Below are 16,128 nucleotides of genomic sequence, written 5' to 3'. Positions count from 1 at the left end.
TTTACCAAACTATTGACAGGTCTTGGTAATTACTTTAACTTGTTGTGGGAACATACTGTATGTTTTACCCTCTGGGTATTCACGGTTGCATGTTTTACTGCATAACTTTAATTTCAGCCTTTGTATTAGAATTGCAACACATCTAGAATTGTGATTAGAAGATTTGGATTGTAGTTTTCTAATGAATACTCTACGTGTCGCTGTTCACTGCGTATTGGACGATATGCACATCTCCACCCAGTTTACCCATAGGAGGGAGAATATCTTTTCTGTGGCGTGTGACAAATCATCGTCGACTTCGGACAGATTATAGCGTTTATTTTGTTGGACACAATCAACCTACGGAGTAAATGTTTTATTGCGAAGGTTGAATAGCATATGTATACCCTCTGGAGTCGGAATACCGTTTTGCATTATGGAACACCTTGGATTATCAGTATCGGCCTCGACGTGCTTTCTGGTTTTTATTATGTTCTTAGTGCGGACAAGCCTTGGAGACATGAACTATGCTACTCCGGAGGAGATGAAACGCGGATCTGTGATCGGAAACTTAGCTAAGGATCTGGGGCTGGATGCGAGAGGATTTTCTGTTCGTAAGGCTCGTTTGAATATGGATGGCAGTCGTCAACGTTATTGTGACATTAATATGAATACTGGAGATTTCGTTGTGGCTGAAACAATAGACAGGGAGGAGCTGTGCGGGTCGAGGCTGTCTTGTTCTTTAAAATACAAGCTTGTGTTAGAGAATCCTCTAGAATTACATCGTATTATTGTGCAAATCCAAGATGTAAACGACAACTCTCCAATATTTTCTAACAGCCGCATTGAACTAGAGATCCGTGAATCAGCCGACAGGGGAACTCACTTCCTTTTGCGCGAAGCGCATGATGCAGATATTGGACAAAATGCTGTTGAAAAATATTCCCTTGAAAAAAATGACTACTTTCGTTTAGATGTTAAAACAAACGCAGATGGAAGTAAATACAGCGAATTAATATTAGAGAAAAAGCTTGATCGAGAACAACAGCAGGAGATGAACCTCATACTGACTGCGGTTGACGGTGGGACTCCTCAGAGGTCTGGGACTGTTGTTATACACGTCACTGTTTTGGATGCGAACGATAATATTCCAGTGTTTAGCCAGAATGTATACAAGGTCAGTATACCCGAAAACGCTCTGTTAGGTACAGTAGTAACAACAGTAACGGCTACTGATGCAGACGAAGGACTGAATGGAGAGGTGTTTTATGAATTTAGTCGTGTAAGTAACAAAGCAGGGAAGCTATTTTCAATTAATAAAACAACCGGAGTAATCAGTGTAGTTGGCCCTATTGACTTTGAAGACGAAACATACTATGAAATGAGCGTAGAGGCAAAGGATGGATTAGGGTCAGCTTCAAAATGTAAAGTTAATGTTGAAATCACAGATGTGAATGATAATGCACCAATGTTATATATAACATCCCTTAACAGTCCTGTTCCTGAGAATGTGTTACCTGGCACTGAGGTGGGAATCATTAATGTGCAGGATGAAGACTCAGAGAGGAACAGACAGGTCCGCTGCTCTATTCAGCAAAATGTTCCATTCAAATTAAACCCCTCAATCCAAAATTATTATTCTTTGGTTACTACAAGTGAACTAGATCGTGAGATTATATCAGATTATAACATCACAATCACTGCCACTGACCAAGGGTCTCCACCGTTGTCCTCATCCAAGACTATTCATTTATCTGTGTCAGACGTCAACGACAATCCACCTGTGTTTGAAGAACAATCCTACAGCGCCTATGTGACTGAGAATAACAAGCCTGGCTCCTCTATATGTTCTGTTGCGGCCAGAGACCCAGACTGGAGACAGAACGGTACAGTGGTCTATTCTCTACTGCCCAGTGAGGTCAACGGTGTTCCAGTGTCGACATTCCTATCCATTAACGGAGACACGGGGGTGATCCATGCTGTGAGAGCATTTGATTATGAACAGTTCAGGAGCTTCAAAGTCCACGTTTTAGCCAGAGACAATGGTTCTCCTCCACTCAGCAGTAACGTGACTGTGAGCGTCTTCGTAACAGATGAGAATGATAACTCTCCACAGATATTATATCCTGCTTCAGCAGGGAACTCCTTGATGACTGAGATGGTCCCCAAGGCTGCTATGGCGGGGTCACTTGTTTCCAAGGTGATAGCTGTGGATGCTGACTCTGGACAGAACGCATGGCTTTCATATCAGATCGTGAAATCGACTGATCCCGGACTTTTCACTATTGGTCTCCACACTGGAGGGATCAGGGTACAACGGGACATTTCTGAATCTGACAGTATGAAGCAGAACCTTGTTATATCAGTGAAAGATAACGGACAGCCCTCTCTCTCTACAACCTGTTCAGTATATTTACTAATATCAGACAACTTGTCTGAAGTTCCAGAACTGAAAGACATGTCTTATGATGGGAGTAGTTCCAAACTAACCTCCTACCTGATCATCGCCCTGGTTTCCGTTTCCACCTTTTTCATCACTTTCATTATTCTCATCGTGGCCGTGAGGTTTTGCCGCAGGAGAAAGCCTCGAATGTTGTTTGATGGAGCAGTCACCATTCCCAGCGCGTATTTCCCTCCCAACTATGCAGAGGTGGATGGAGCTGGAACTCTCCGTAGCTCTTACAATTATGACGCATACCTGACAACGGGCTCACGCACCAGTGACTTCAAGTTTGTGACACCATACAATGACAATACCCTGCGTGCTGATAACACAATGAAGAAGTGTCCATTTGAGATCATTGGAGAAAGTATCATGACACTGAACAGTGCAGGCGACACATACGAGGTAAATCCCACATTTTAACGTCATAGCCTATATGAATACATGATTGCTTACAATTTTTTATCTGCTTTTTACCTGCTTGAACTGTAGGATTTTATTATCCTCTCTGAATTCTAAGGTAGCTGAGCTTGTATGAAGGATGGAATATGTTTTTAACTCAAACACTGCAATGCTATTTTTGCTGCTGGTGTGTGGCCAAACATGTATTGATTCAGATGGATACATACAGCACATATTGGTATTTTAATGCTTTGAATGAATGAATGAATGAAAGCATTTATTTCGAACATGTGTAGAGAGAAATAGTTATAACAACAAAAGACAAAACAAAAACAAGAAAAACAAAACAAAAACAAGAAAAAACTAAACAAAACAAAAAACACTATTTACTTCACATGTCCGAAAAGGAGTAGGAAGAAGCATAAGCTTATTTAATCCTACCCCTTCTCCAATAATCAGAGATTAATAATTAATAATCTGCAGTTGACTTCAATATTAATATATATATATATATATTATTAAATCAAATGTATTTACATATTTACATATTGACCAACAATAGAATAGCTTTAATGATTCTCTAGTCTTCTTTAGTGTTTCTGGCTATTCTTAATTAGATATTCTCATTATGCTCTTTAATTTCATGGAAGAAATTGGCTGAAGTTTGATGAAAATACAATTAAAATGATAAATATATTATGTCATTAATGCTGATCTAAAATGTTATTTGTTCAAGAATTAGATTTCTATGAACTTGAAGTGTGTTTTTTCACCTGCTTGAACAATACACTTTTAATTCCACCTGTTCTCTCTGACCTTGTCCATTGCACATTTTGGGTTGTGTTGTTTTATTAAACACTGCAATGCTTTATTACATCTGGTGTGTGATAGTGAACTGTGGTCACATGGCTAATCATGTATTGATTTACATAGTCAGATCACAATGCACATGTTGGTATATTGATGCTATAATTACTCTCTCCTGTCTTCCTGACATTTCTATATGGCTTTACATTTATTGTAGACATGGGTTTATTATAGCTTAATTCGATGTAAGCAAATGATCATTTAATTACTTCAGTAATGCTGATCTAATAAATTATAAGTTTAATAATTAGATTTGTATAGGCCTTTTGCATAGCAAAAACACTACTAAATCTATTTACATTAGATGACATGTCATGCAGTATCGGTTTATGTAATACACATACTGTAAATATAGGTTGTTCTTTGTCATTTGTGGTTGGTCAATTGATCAGTCATTATTTTCCATTACGAATAAGCTACGTATAGGCCTACCAGTAAGATAAGTAGGCTACCGGGTTGTAATTTAGAAAAAGGACGTCTGCAATGTTTCAGCACCACACACATGGACAGCTCCGTAGAAGATTCAAAGAAGGGAAATGTACTGAGCTAATGGTCGGCCTTCCAGCTGTACAACGTATAAGGGAACAAAAACATATCCCCCCCCCCCCCTCCATGCATTAGGCTAAAGTATGTGTGATGTTGGCTATACTTCATGTGAACAACTGTAATTCAAGCGATGTATGTTGTATCTACAGCCTTTGTGTTGGAATCTCTGTTTTAAACATTTGAATGTAGTTTTCCAAGCAGTACTCTACGCGTCGCTGTTCACTGAATATTGGACGATAGACATGTCTCCACCCAGTTTAACCGTAAAAGGGAAGAATATATTTTCGGTGACAAAAGCCATCGGCTCTTTTAGATGGAATATATTGTGCGTTTTATGGGACACGATTACGGAGTATATGTTTGATTTTGAGAGTTGAAAAACATATTCATACGCCTTTGACGTTTGAGCAGGACCTATACAGTTTGGGATTATGGGACACGTTGGATTATCAGTATCGGTCTCGACATTCTGTTTGTTCTTCATGTTTTTCGTAGTGCGGACAAGCCTTGGAGACATGAACTATGCTATTCCGGAGGAAATGAAACGCGGATCTGTGATTGGAAACTTAGCTAAGGATCTGGGGTTGGATGCGAAAGGTTTGTCTGCTCGTAAGGCTCGTTTGGATATAGATGGCAGTAGTCAACGTTATTGTGACATTAATCTGAATACTGGAGATTTTGTTGTGGCTGAAACAATAGACAGGGAGGAGCTGTGTGGGTCGAGGGTTTCTTGTACCTTGACATACGAGCTTGTGTTAGAAAATCCCCTAGAATTACATCGTATTATTGTGCAAATTCAAGATACAAACGATAACTCTCCAATTTTTCCGAATGACCGCATTCTCCTAGAAATCAGAGAATCGGTCATTAGAGGAACGCGTTTCCTCCTAAACGAGGCCCACGATGCGGATATAGGGCTAAATGCAGTTCAACAATATTCCCTGGAAAAAAATGACTACTTTGCATTAGCTGTTAATAGCAACCCAGATGGAGGAAAGTATAGTGAATTAGTGGTAGAGAATGAGTTAGATCGTGAACAGCAAGAGAAAGTGACGTTGTTACTCACAGCGGTTGACGGTGGGACTCCACAGAGATCTGGTACTGTTGTTATACACGTCACTGTGTTGGATGCCAACGATAATATTCCAGTGTTTAGTCAGAATATTTACAAGGTCAGTCTTCCCGAAAACGCTCCGTTAGGTACAGTCGTTACAAAGGTGACGGCCACTGATGCAGACGAAGGACTGAATGGTCTAGTGACTTATCAGCTGACTCGTGTAAGTAACAGAGGAGCAAAACTGTTTTCTATGAATGAGACAACCGGTGAAATAAGAGTAATAGGCCCAATTGACTTTGAAGAGAAAACATATTATGAAATGAGCGTACAGGGAAAAGATGGTTTAGGGTCAGCTTCAAATTGTAAAGTTGTTATCGAAATCACAGATGTGAATGACAATGCACCTATGATATTAATCAAATCACTTAACAATCCTGTTCCTGAGAATGTGTTACCTGGCACAGAGGTGGGCATCATTAATGTACAGGATAAAGACTCAGAGAGGAATAGACAGGTCCACTGCTCTATTCAGCAACATTTTCCTTTCAAATTAAGCCCCTCAATCAAAAATTATTATTCTCTGGTTACCACAAGTAAACTAGACCGCGAGATGATATCAGATTATAACATCACAATCACTGCTACGGATGAAGGGTCTCCACCTTTGTCCTCCTCAAAGACTATTCATTTATCTGTGTCAGACGTCAATGACAATCCACCTGTGTTTGAAGAACAATCCTACAGCGCCTATGTGACTGAGAATAACAAGCCTGGCTCCTCTATATGTTCTGTTACGGCCAGAGACCCAGACTGGAGACAGAACGGTACAGTGGTCTATTCTCTACTGCCCAGTGAGGTCAACGGTGTTCCAGTGTCGTCATTCTTATCCATTAACGGAGACACGGGGGTGATCCATGCTGTGAGACCATTTGATTATGAACAGTTTAGGAGCTTCAAAGTCCACATTGTAGCCAGAGATAATGGTTCTCCTCCGCTCAGCAGCAACGTGACTGTGAACGTCTACATAACAGATGAGAATGATAACTCTCCACAGATATTATATCCTGCTACAGCAGGGAACTCCTTGATGACTGAGATGGTCCCCAAAGCTGCTATGGCGGGATCTGTTGTTTCCAAGGTCATATCTGTGGATGCTGACTCTGGACAGAATGCGTGGCTTTCATATCAGATCGTGAAATCGACTGATCCGGGACTTTTCACTATTGGTCTCCACAGCGGAGAGATCAGGGCACAGCGGGACATTTCTGAATCTGACAGTTTGAAGCAGAACCTTGTTATATCAGTGAAAGATAACGGACAGCCCTCTCTCTCTACAACCTGTTCAGTGTATTTACTCATATCAGACAACTTAGCTGAAGTTCCAGAACTGAAAGACATGTCTTATGACCAAGGCGGTTCCAAACTAACCTCCTACCTGATCATCGCCCTGGTGTCCGTTTCCACCTTTTTCATCACTTTCATTATTCTCATCGTGGCCGTGAGGTTTTGCCGTAGGAGAAAGCCTCGAATGTTGTTTGATGGAGCAGTCACCATTCCCAGCGCGTATTTCCCTCCCAACTATGCAGAGGTGGATGGAGCTGGAACTCTCCGTAGCTCTTACAATTATGACGCATACCTGACAACGGGCTCACGCACCAGTGACTTCAAGTTTGTTACGTCATACAATGACAACACGCTGCCTGCTGATCACACTCTGATGAAGAGACCAGTTGAACCAATCCGAGAAAATGTAACGTTTATATCCGCAGAGGATTGTGCTGAGGTAAGGTGCCAGTGGCGTGATTTGTTTTTTTGTTTTTTTCATGTCTTCATGTAGATAGGGTCTTCTATCTTTAGGCTTTTCTGTATGACTGAGAAGCATGCATGTTTCAGGAGAGTTTCAAGTATATTTGTTACGTCACATTACACAAGTGTAACAGAGTAACATTCTTATGCATTGGATCCTGATATTGCATTGCAGCATAGGGCATATAAATCAAGCATGATTCAAGATACAAGTGTCAGTAGTACAGGACATAGGATACAAAACAATAATAGGCATAGTTCAAGATAAGGTGGCAATAGTGCACGTAAGACAAGACAGGTTGCACTAGCGGTGCCGCTGTGATAATAGAGTTCACAGTAAGGTGGCTTGAGCTTAGGGTCGCTGTAGTCCATGTACAATGGGTGATCTAGGTCACCTTACTGTGAACTCTAGTTTCTAGGGGAAGATAGTCAATTGATTACAGTGGGCTTGTTCAAGAACCTGATCGCCTGGGGGAAGTAGCTGTTTGTTAGTCTCTTGGCCCTAAGGCTCCGGAAGAGGCCTCGTCTTTTGAATGGCATCGTTTCAAACAGGCTGTGGTAGGGATGGCTGGGGTGTTTGATGATCCTCCGGGCTTTGCTGACACACAGTTTGTCGTATATATCCTGGATGGAGGGAAGCTTACATCGGGTGATGCGCTCGGCTGTCCATACCACCCTCTGTAGCGCTTTGCGGTTGAGGGCAGTGCACTACATGTACATATCTGTATATGGAACTTATATGTTTTCATTTAGTAGACCAGACGGCAGACAGGGAAGTGTGGAAAGTACAGCGTACAGCGTACAGCCTCCATTTCAGCACCATTTAGTGGACAGCGAAATAGTAATTCCAAGATCTAAGAAATTTGCAGTTTTGTTGAATTCGTTCAGAATCGTTTGTAAAACATGGTATGCCAAACGCATTCATTTAGTCATCACTGACTTTTGCAGTCATTTTTTAAAATTATTATTATTATTAGGTTTTTAAATGTGACCTATACTGAACTGCTGGTGGGTTGGTTCTTTTTTTGGCGTTGCATGGGGTGCCTTTCATGCGTTGGACTGCAAGGGCCGCTGTTGATCAGGGGAGAGAGATTACGAATATGAAAAAATGTATTGCAACAACACAACCTCCCCTTCTACGTGCAGTTAGGGAGGGATGGGAGGGGGGCGGAGAGAGAGAGAGAGAGAGAGAGAGAGAGAGAGAGAGAGAGAGAGAGAGAGAGAGAGAGAGAGAGAGAGAGAGAGAGAGAGAGAGAGAGAGAGAGAGAGAGAGAGAGAGAGAGAGAGAAACGAGTGGGCAGCTATAGCACACAAGCTCCAGTTAGTCTCTATGGATTTGTAAACCAAGACAATTTGAGCTTTGTGTTTTAATATGACTATATCTCTAACCTAATCATGGAAAATAAATTGTTGGCCGCCTTGGATAAACAGCTTTTACATCGAAGGCTACTGCAAGTGCTATGGGTTGTGGCTCTTTATTTCAGCCCATTGGTGAGTGCACAAATGCGCTACTCCATTCCTGAAGAAATGAGAAAAGGGGCACTCATAGGCAGCATCGCCAACGATCTCGGCATAGATGTGAAACGATTGCAAGCTGGCCGGGCCCGTATCGTGACGGGAGACGGCATACAGCACACGGAGCTGCAGACGGACAAAGGGATTTTGGTCGTCAGTGGAAGAATTGACAGAGAGGAGCTTTGTGGTGAAACAACTCCATGTAGCTTTACGTTCGAAATCATTCTCGATAATCCTATGGAGCTACACCATGTTACCGTTGAGATATTGGATGTGAACGACCATTCGCCAGCCTTTCAGAAAAAGAAAATTAATTTACAGATCAGTGAATCAGCAGTGCTAGGGTCACGCTTCTTACTGGGGAGCGCGGAGGACCCTGACGTTGGAATTAACGCTCTACAGAAGTACGTGTTGACTCCTAATGATAATTTCGTTCTGAAGCAGCACGCTCGTCCAGATGGGGTAAAATACGCAGAGCTGGTGCTTCAGAAGTCTTTAGACCGAGAACAGCATCCACGCATCTCTCTGACTTTAACTGCCGTCGATGGTGGAAATCCGCAGAGATCTGGCTCTGTTAATATTGAGGTGATTGTTTTAGATGCGAATGACAATGCACCCGTATTTAACCAGTCTATTTATAGAGCAACCGTTATGGAAAATGCATCAAAAGGGACTTACATCACCGCCGTTAATGCGAGTGATGCAGATAGTGGATCGAATGGACTAATTACGTACAGTTTCGCAAACCTTAAAGGTAATGTTGCTGAAATATTTACAATAGATGAGCAAACCGGTATGATATCTGTCAATGGAGAGATCGATTGTGAAAAGGCAAAGAAATTTGAAATTGGCATAGAGGCTAAAGACCAGGGTGGTCTAGGAGACTCGAGTAAAGTCATAGTCGAAGTCTTAGATGTAAACGACAACGTTCCTGCTCTTAGTGTAATGTCTTTTTCCAGTCCTGTGTCTGAGGACGCACCAGCCGGCACAACTGTAGCCATTCTAAACGCTAAAGACTTAGATGCAGGAGAAAACGGACAGGTTATTTGTTCAATTGACCAAAATATTCCGTTCAAAATAAAATCATCATTGAGAAATTATTATACACTCGTAACTGATGCCACCCTTGATCGCGAGCGTATCTCAGAATACAATATCACAATCATAGCGACAGACTCTGGGTCCCCCCCGCTCTCTAGTAGGAGAACACTGCACCTTAAAGTATCTGACGTGAATGACAATAGCCCCGTTTTTACACATCAAGTGTATACTGCTCATGTGGCCGAAAATAACTCACCAGGCTTGTCTATATTTATGATTAGTGCGAGAGACGCTGACTGGAATCAAAACGCACGCATCTCCTACCTGCTGGAAGACACCTTAGTGGCCGGGTCCCCTGTGTCTACTTACATCTCAGTCCATGCTGAGAGCGGTATGATACACGCGGTGCGCTCATTCGACTATGAACAAATGAAAAATATTAACATTTGTGTCAAAGCACAAGACGGTGGCTCTCCACCCCTCAGCTCCAATGTGACATTAACAATTATCATTGATGATCAGAATGATAACGCACCTCAGGTTCTCTACCCAGTACAAACTGGTGGTTCTCTGGTGGCTGAAATGGTGCCACGTTCAGCAGAGGTGGGCTATCTTGTCACTAAAGTGGTGGCTGTTGATATGGACTCTGGACAGAATGCCTGGCTCTCATATAAACTACAGAAAGCAGCAGACAGGGCGCTGTTTGAAGTGGGCCTGCAGAATGGAGAAATAAGAACTATACGCCAGGTCACTGATAAAGATGCTGTGAAGCAAAGACTGACTGTTGTAGTGGAGGATAATGGACAGCCCTCTCGATCAGCTACAGTCAATGTGAATGTGGTGGTAGCGGACAGCTTCCCTGAAGTACTCTCTGAGTTCACTGACTTTACAGCTGACAAGACATATGATAACAACCTTACTTTTTATCTAGTCTTGGCCCTGGCAGTGGTGTCCATTCTGTTCATTGTTTCCATCATCGCTATCATCTCTGTGAAGATCTACAGATGGAGACTAAATAGATTGTATTACAAGTCTGCAGCAAACCTCCCTGTTATCCCATACCACCCTCCGGTTTACTCAGACGGAACACTACAACATGTGTACAACTATGAGGTGTGTGGCACCACTGACTCTAGGATGAGTGACATGAAGTTTGTCAGGCCGTACAGCCAGGGCACCCTGGTGAATGTGAGTCGCATGGGGACAGTACCGAGAGAAAATAAAGAGCAGGAGGATGCTGATGTTGGTGAAGAGGTGAGGGAATGTAATCACTCTTAAAAAAGTGGGCGTGTGTGTGTGTGTGTGCGTATGTACACATGTGTTCTTGTAGCCTATTGGCTATGTTCATATTGCATACTGATCAAGTGTCATATCTCTGCAATGCTGACATTTGACTGTTTCTTTCTAGAAAAAAAACGTTCTTTATAACACCTTTTTATAGTATGACAAGTGTTTAAGCAATAGGAAGAAAGCCACGTTAGGCCTAACTGGTTTGTGTAAAAATGTTCTGGATTTCAAGTTTGATCCAACAACTTGGATCTCATTTCATATTCCCCAGTAATGTAGTACTTATTTAGAACCCTAAGTGCCGCTGTTGATCTTGCTATATTCAGCAGCACCAATCATAATATATCCCAGCCTAATAATGCACTCCATAACGCCTAGATTCAGTAAAGCGATATAAGGGTCCTTTCGTGGCCAGTCTATATCCTAAGTCTCTCTTCGCTCTGTAAATGTAGACAACGCCACTCGGACTGGATTATTGGAAAATACCTAGGATTTATTTTTCCTCAAACTATTTCGATTTACCATCGCCATTCCCTGTCGAAAAATGGCAATAAGGAGAATTAACTGGTTCTTTCCGCTGCCTTTGTGGCTGTTCATCGCTTGCACGCTGTCAGTCGATCCTGTATGCGGGCAGGTCCGCTATTCCATCCCGGAGGAGATGGCAGTGGGCTCCTTTGTGGGCGATATCGCCAAGGACCTGGGATTGGAGGCTCAGCGGCTTGTAGCTGGTAGAGCTCGGGTTTTCACCGCGGGTGACAGTGAGTACGTAGAACTGGACAGAGAAAAGGGACATTTGTTAGTGAAGGAGAGAATGGACCGGGAACAGCTCTGTGAGGAAACGTCCGTCTGTAGCTTCAGTTTTGATGTGATTTTAGAGAATCCAATGGAACTGTTTCGAGTTACAGTAGAAATACTCGATATAAATGACAACAGCCCTGCATTTCCGAAGAGGGAAATTGAATTGGAAATTCTTGAGTCGGCTGCGCCTGGTGCGCGTTTCTCCGTAGAAAGCGCAGTCGACCGAGACGTAGGGGCAAATACACTTCAGAAATACATATTAAACCCGACGGATCATTTTAATCTTAAGACTCAAAGTCGTTTAGATAACAGTGAACATATAGAGATGGTGCTCCAGAAACCCCTGGACAGAGAAAACACAAACCACCACTACCTGACTTTAATTGCTGTCGATGGTGGGGACCCTCAAAGGTCTGGAACAATTAAAATCCACATAGTGGTTCTCGATGCCAACGACAATGCCCCTGTGTTTAGCCAGACTACGTATAAATCATCCGTTTCAGAAAATGCAGCGAAGGGCACATTGGTTGCAACAGTTAGTGCGACAGACGCAGATGAGGGATCTAGCGCTAATATAGAATATTATTTTGAGCGTGCCACCGCTACTATTAAAACGCTATTCACAATCGACCCGATATCAGGCGAGGTAAGGGTATCAGGAGCTATAGATTATGAAAAAAACAAACAATTCAAGATAAAAGTAAAATCAAAGGATCATGGTGGTTTAACAGACTCATGTGGAATCGTCATTGATGTCATTGATGTAAATGATAACATTCCGAAAATAACAGTCATGTCATTTTCTAGTGCGCTACCCGAGGATTCAGTCCCTGGCACTATTATAGCCATGATTAACGTCCAAGATGTAGACTTCGCAGAAAATGCAAAGGTAACGTGCTCCATTGATCATAACCTTCCTTTTAAGATGGAATCATCTTTAGCGAATTACTACAATCTGGTGACAGACTCGTTATTGGACAGAGAGCAGACCGCAGAGTATAATATCACAATTACAGCAGTAGATGGAGGCAGGCCATCTCTCTCAAGTACAAAGACGCTCAGTTTAAAGATATCAGATGTAAACGACCATGCGCCGCAGTTTGAACAAGGGACGTATGATGCCTATGTGTTGGAAAACAATGCCCCCTCTCTATCGTTCTTCTCTGTGAGAGCTACAGACGCCGACTGAGGACCAAACGCTAGAGTCTCGTATTTCATAGAGGATGGTAGTCTCAATGGGGCTCCACTTGCCACATATGTCTCAATAAATTCAGACAGTGGGGTGATGTATGCGGTGAAGCCATTTGATTATGAACAAATAAAATCGTTCCACATCGTTGTGAAAGCACAGGATGGAGGCTCTCCTTCATTGAGTAGCAATGTGACAATAAACATACGCATCACAGACCAGAATGACAATGCACCTCAGGTTCTCTACCCAGTACAAACTGGTGGTTCTCTTGTGGCGGAAATGGTGCCTCATTCAGCAGACGTGGGCTATCTCGTTACTAAAGTGGTGGCTGTTGATATGGACTCTGGACAGAATGCCTGGCTCTCATATAAACTACAGAAAGCAGCAGACAGGGCGCTGTTTGAAGTGGGCCTGCAGAATGGAGAAATAAGAACTATACGCCAGGTCACTGATAAAGATGCTGTGAAGCAAAGACTGACTGTTGTAGTGGAGGATAATGGACAGCCCTCTCGATCAACTACAGTCAATGTGAATGTGGTGGTGGCGGACAGCTTCCCTGAAGTACTCTCTGAGTTCACTGACTTTACAGCTGACAAGACATATGATAACAACCTTACTTTTTATCTAGTCTTGGCCCTGGCAGTGGTGTCCATTCTGTTCATTGTCTCCATCATCGCTATCATCTCTGTGAAGATCTACAGATGGAGACAAAATAGATTGTATTACAAGTCTGCAGCAAACCTCCCTGTTATCCCATACCACCCTCCGGTTTACTCAGACGGAACACTACAACATGTGTACAACTATGAGGTGTGTGGCACCACTGACTCTAGGATGAGTGACATGAAGTTTGTCAGGCCTTACAGCCAGGGCACCCTGGTGAATGTGAGTCGCATGGGGACAGTACAGAGAGAAAAGAAAGAGCTGAGGGATGAGGATGCGTCTCTAGAGGTGAGACATGCTGCTTTGTATTGAATTCTAATGCACTGTTCATATGTGCACCTGTTACTAAATTAAGTCAGCCCCGTGGCTGCCATAATAACAATCAAGGTTAGTTTATGAGTGACTGCGCCACAGGCTTATCTTCAGCCTTTTCTTGTTGTTTTGATGGTCTGTTTTTCGTGTTAGATTATAACACGATAAGGGTTTTCTTATAACGGTGCATCTATTAGGCTACACATCATTTGTATGTGTAACTTTATTAGTCTATGTCTTAGACATGGTTCTGGACTACCTTGTGGTATTAGGCGCCACATGTAGTATAGTTCTACTCTGTCTGTTTCAATGTAAGAGTGTTAGCAATCTACTCTATGGTGTTGGCTTCTGTGCAGGAAGTGTACAGGTACCTCTAAAGAGCATTAGGGAGGCCAGATGGCCATCAAGCTTACGCTGATACCATTATTCTGTAATAATCTTTTCCCCTTCCACAAAAGCCCAATAGGTATGCGGATAGAGATGTGTCTGTGGCAGTGGGTGCAAAGACACCATTGCAATTGAACATTTTAGTGTATCGGTTTCATTAGATAACCACAAAGTAACTCATCTGAGGGGATTGTTTCTTTGTCTCTCTTCAATCACACATTCTCCCTCTCTCCCTGTGCATTTCCATCTCTTGCTGTCCTACCCCCTCCTTCTCTCCTCCTCACTCTCCCTTTCTGTATAACAGTTCAGTGCTCAGGCACACTGACCCAATTTCCTCTTACACACTGCTCTAATAGTCTGTTCTGCTGTGCTGTGGTAATGTGCTTATATAGGTCTGTCCAGGCTTTACCCCACAACAGTGTCACGGTCCCTCTCTCTCTCACTCTCTCTCCTCCACTGTCTCCCTATTTTCACTGAAAGCGGTTCAGATGTTATTTGCGTGTATGTTTGTATTACAACTCCATTGCTGCCTACTTGATACTTATTCAGCCTTTCACATACTGTAGGAATACTGAAGTACCAACCGGAAAAGCTAATTGCCTTATCCATTACATTATGAATGCCCCTTCGATACCACAGGTCAACAGGTTGTGAAGGTTTAATGCATGCCTAGGTATGTGTAAGATGTGATGAAACATAGAATGTTGTTAGCAGGTTCAGTTCCCATCTGCCTAGAAACCATCAGTGTCACATCTTATCTGTCTCTCATTTTAACCACTAAGTCATGCATGGTTACACAGGGTTTCTTCCTGAACAGCGACAGAATACTTTATTCTGGCTGTGTTTATGAGTGTGTGTGTGTGTGTTCGTGTTAAGCTCTCTGCATTTTCAAATCCTGATTGTTTTCAGGAAGTCTGGTATGCATATGAAGTTATTCTGTTTAGGGTGTTACGTCCTGAATGTGCTGTTCAAGGCTGGTTTCAGTGAGAGCTCTGTGAGGCAGTATCTCACTCTCCTCTCAGCATCCCAGGGAGAGCCACCTCGAGGTCAGGCGCGTTGTCATAGTAACACTCTCTCTGTACAGAGAGTATTGTTACAGAAATGTGGATATCTCATATATCAATGTTTGCAGATCATTGAATTATTCTCTTTTCAATTAAAATGGTTCTGTCATAATGTCAGCAGCACACTACAGAATGGAAGGCCAAGGCCAAGATGTGTGAGACACATCCTAAATGGATTGAACTTGTATTTTCTCCTTTGTCAAAGTCCTAAAGAGCCAACCTATTTGCATCAGAACAACAGCTATCACACTGAATATGTACAGTATATCTAGGTGTGTGTGTGTGTGTGTGTGTGTGTATGTATGTGCATGTGTGTGTGGAGGGGGGGGATAAGGGAGAGATGATTAGCAGAGCTGACATAACATTCTATATTGTTTATTATCCCACTAATACCATGTGTAATAATAGGTCAGTCTAACCCTTTAGTTACGCAACATATCATGAAGGCAGGAAGTGGGAAGGGCACTTTCGTTACAACAGCACTGAAGTGCTTTGGCTTGAATATATTCTAACTGCTCTGTGCTGTTTACTGCTTTATAATATTGACCCAGTGTGTACTGTACGTTGTGTTCTATTACACTGTAAGTACCCATCAACTACTCTGCCATAACCCCAGTGCACCCATAAGCAGTTATCCAATCATACATATGTATAAACTTGGACTTACATAGCCACAAAGCACATCATTAGAGAGTTATTGTACTACTTTACTAAACTATCCATCTATATATTAATGTACTGCTTTTAAGCATAGCTCAAGTGTATGTGT

At 42.4% G+C, this 16,128-nt stretch overlaps 3 protein-coding genes across 3 annotated transcripts in view; all 3 read left to right on the top strand.

Moving 5' to 3' along the window:
- Positions 1 to 499: 499 nt before the first annotated feature.
- LOC308155792 (protocadherin gamma-A12-like) lies at positions 500 to 2,845 on the top strand (the record flags this gene model as incomplete). Its single annotated transcript, XM_080529165.1, has 1 exon — positions 500 to 2,845. The coding sequence occupies one exon, from the start codon at positions 500 to 502 to the stop codon at positions 2,843 to 2,845; it is 2,346 nt and encodes a 781-aa protein (XP_080385291.1).
- A 1,874-nt stretch (positions 2,846 to 4,719) lies between these two features.
- On the top strand, positions 4,720 to 7,784 carry LOC308155791 (protocadherin beta-16-like; the record flags this gene model as incomplete). Its single annotated transcript, XM_080529164.1, has 2 exons — positions 4,720 to 7,077; positions 7,608 to 7,784. The coding sequence occupies 2 exons, from the start codon at positions 4,720 to 4,722 to the stop codon at positions 7,782 to 7,784; spliced, it is 2,535 nt and encodes an 844-aa protein (XP_080385290.1).
- Positions 7,785 to 8,603: 819 nt separating this feature from the next.
- The window catches only part of LOC308155790 (uncharacterized protein), a gene marked incomplete at both ends in the record, with an annotated part of 46,040 nt that continues 38,515 nt past the window's right edge, over positions 8,604 to 16,128 (top strand). Inside the window, 4 exons of the mRNA XM_080529163.1 lie at positions 8,604 to 10,910; positions 11,578 to 11,773; positions 13,712 to 13,884; positions 14,265 to 14,275. Coding sequence (XP_080385289.1) covers positions 8,604 to 10,910; positions 11,578 to 11,773; positions 13,712 to 13,884; positions 14,265 to 14,275 — 2,687 coding nt within the window. The remainder of the gene's footprint in view (positions 10,911 to 11,577; positions 11,774 to 13,711; positions 13,885 to 14,264; positions 14,276 to 16,128) is intronic.

The sequence above is a fragment of the Nansenia antarctica genome, assembly GCF_963989245.1.
Source record: "Nansenia antarctica genome assembly, chromosome: 4".
NCBI lineage: Eukaryota > Metazoa > Chordata > Actinopteri > Argentiniformes > Microstomatidae > Nansenia > Nansenia antarctica.
Note: the sequence above shows the minus strand (reverse complement) of the source record. Positions and strands in the feature narration are given on the sequence as shown.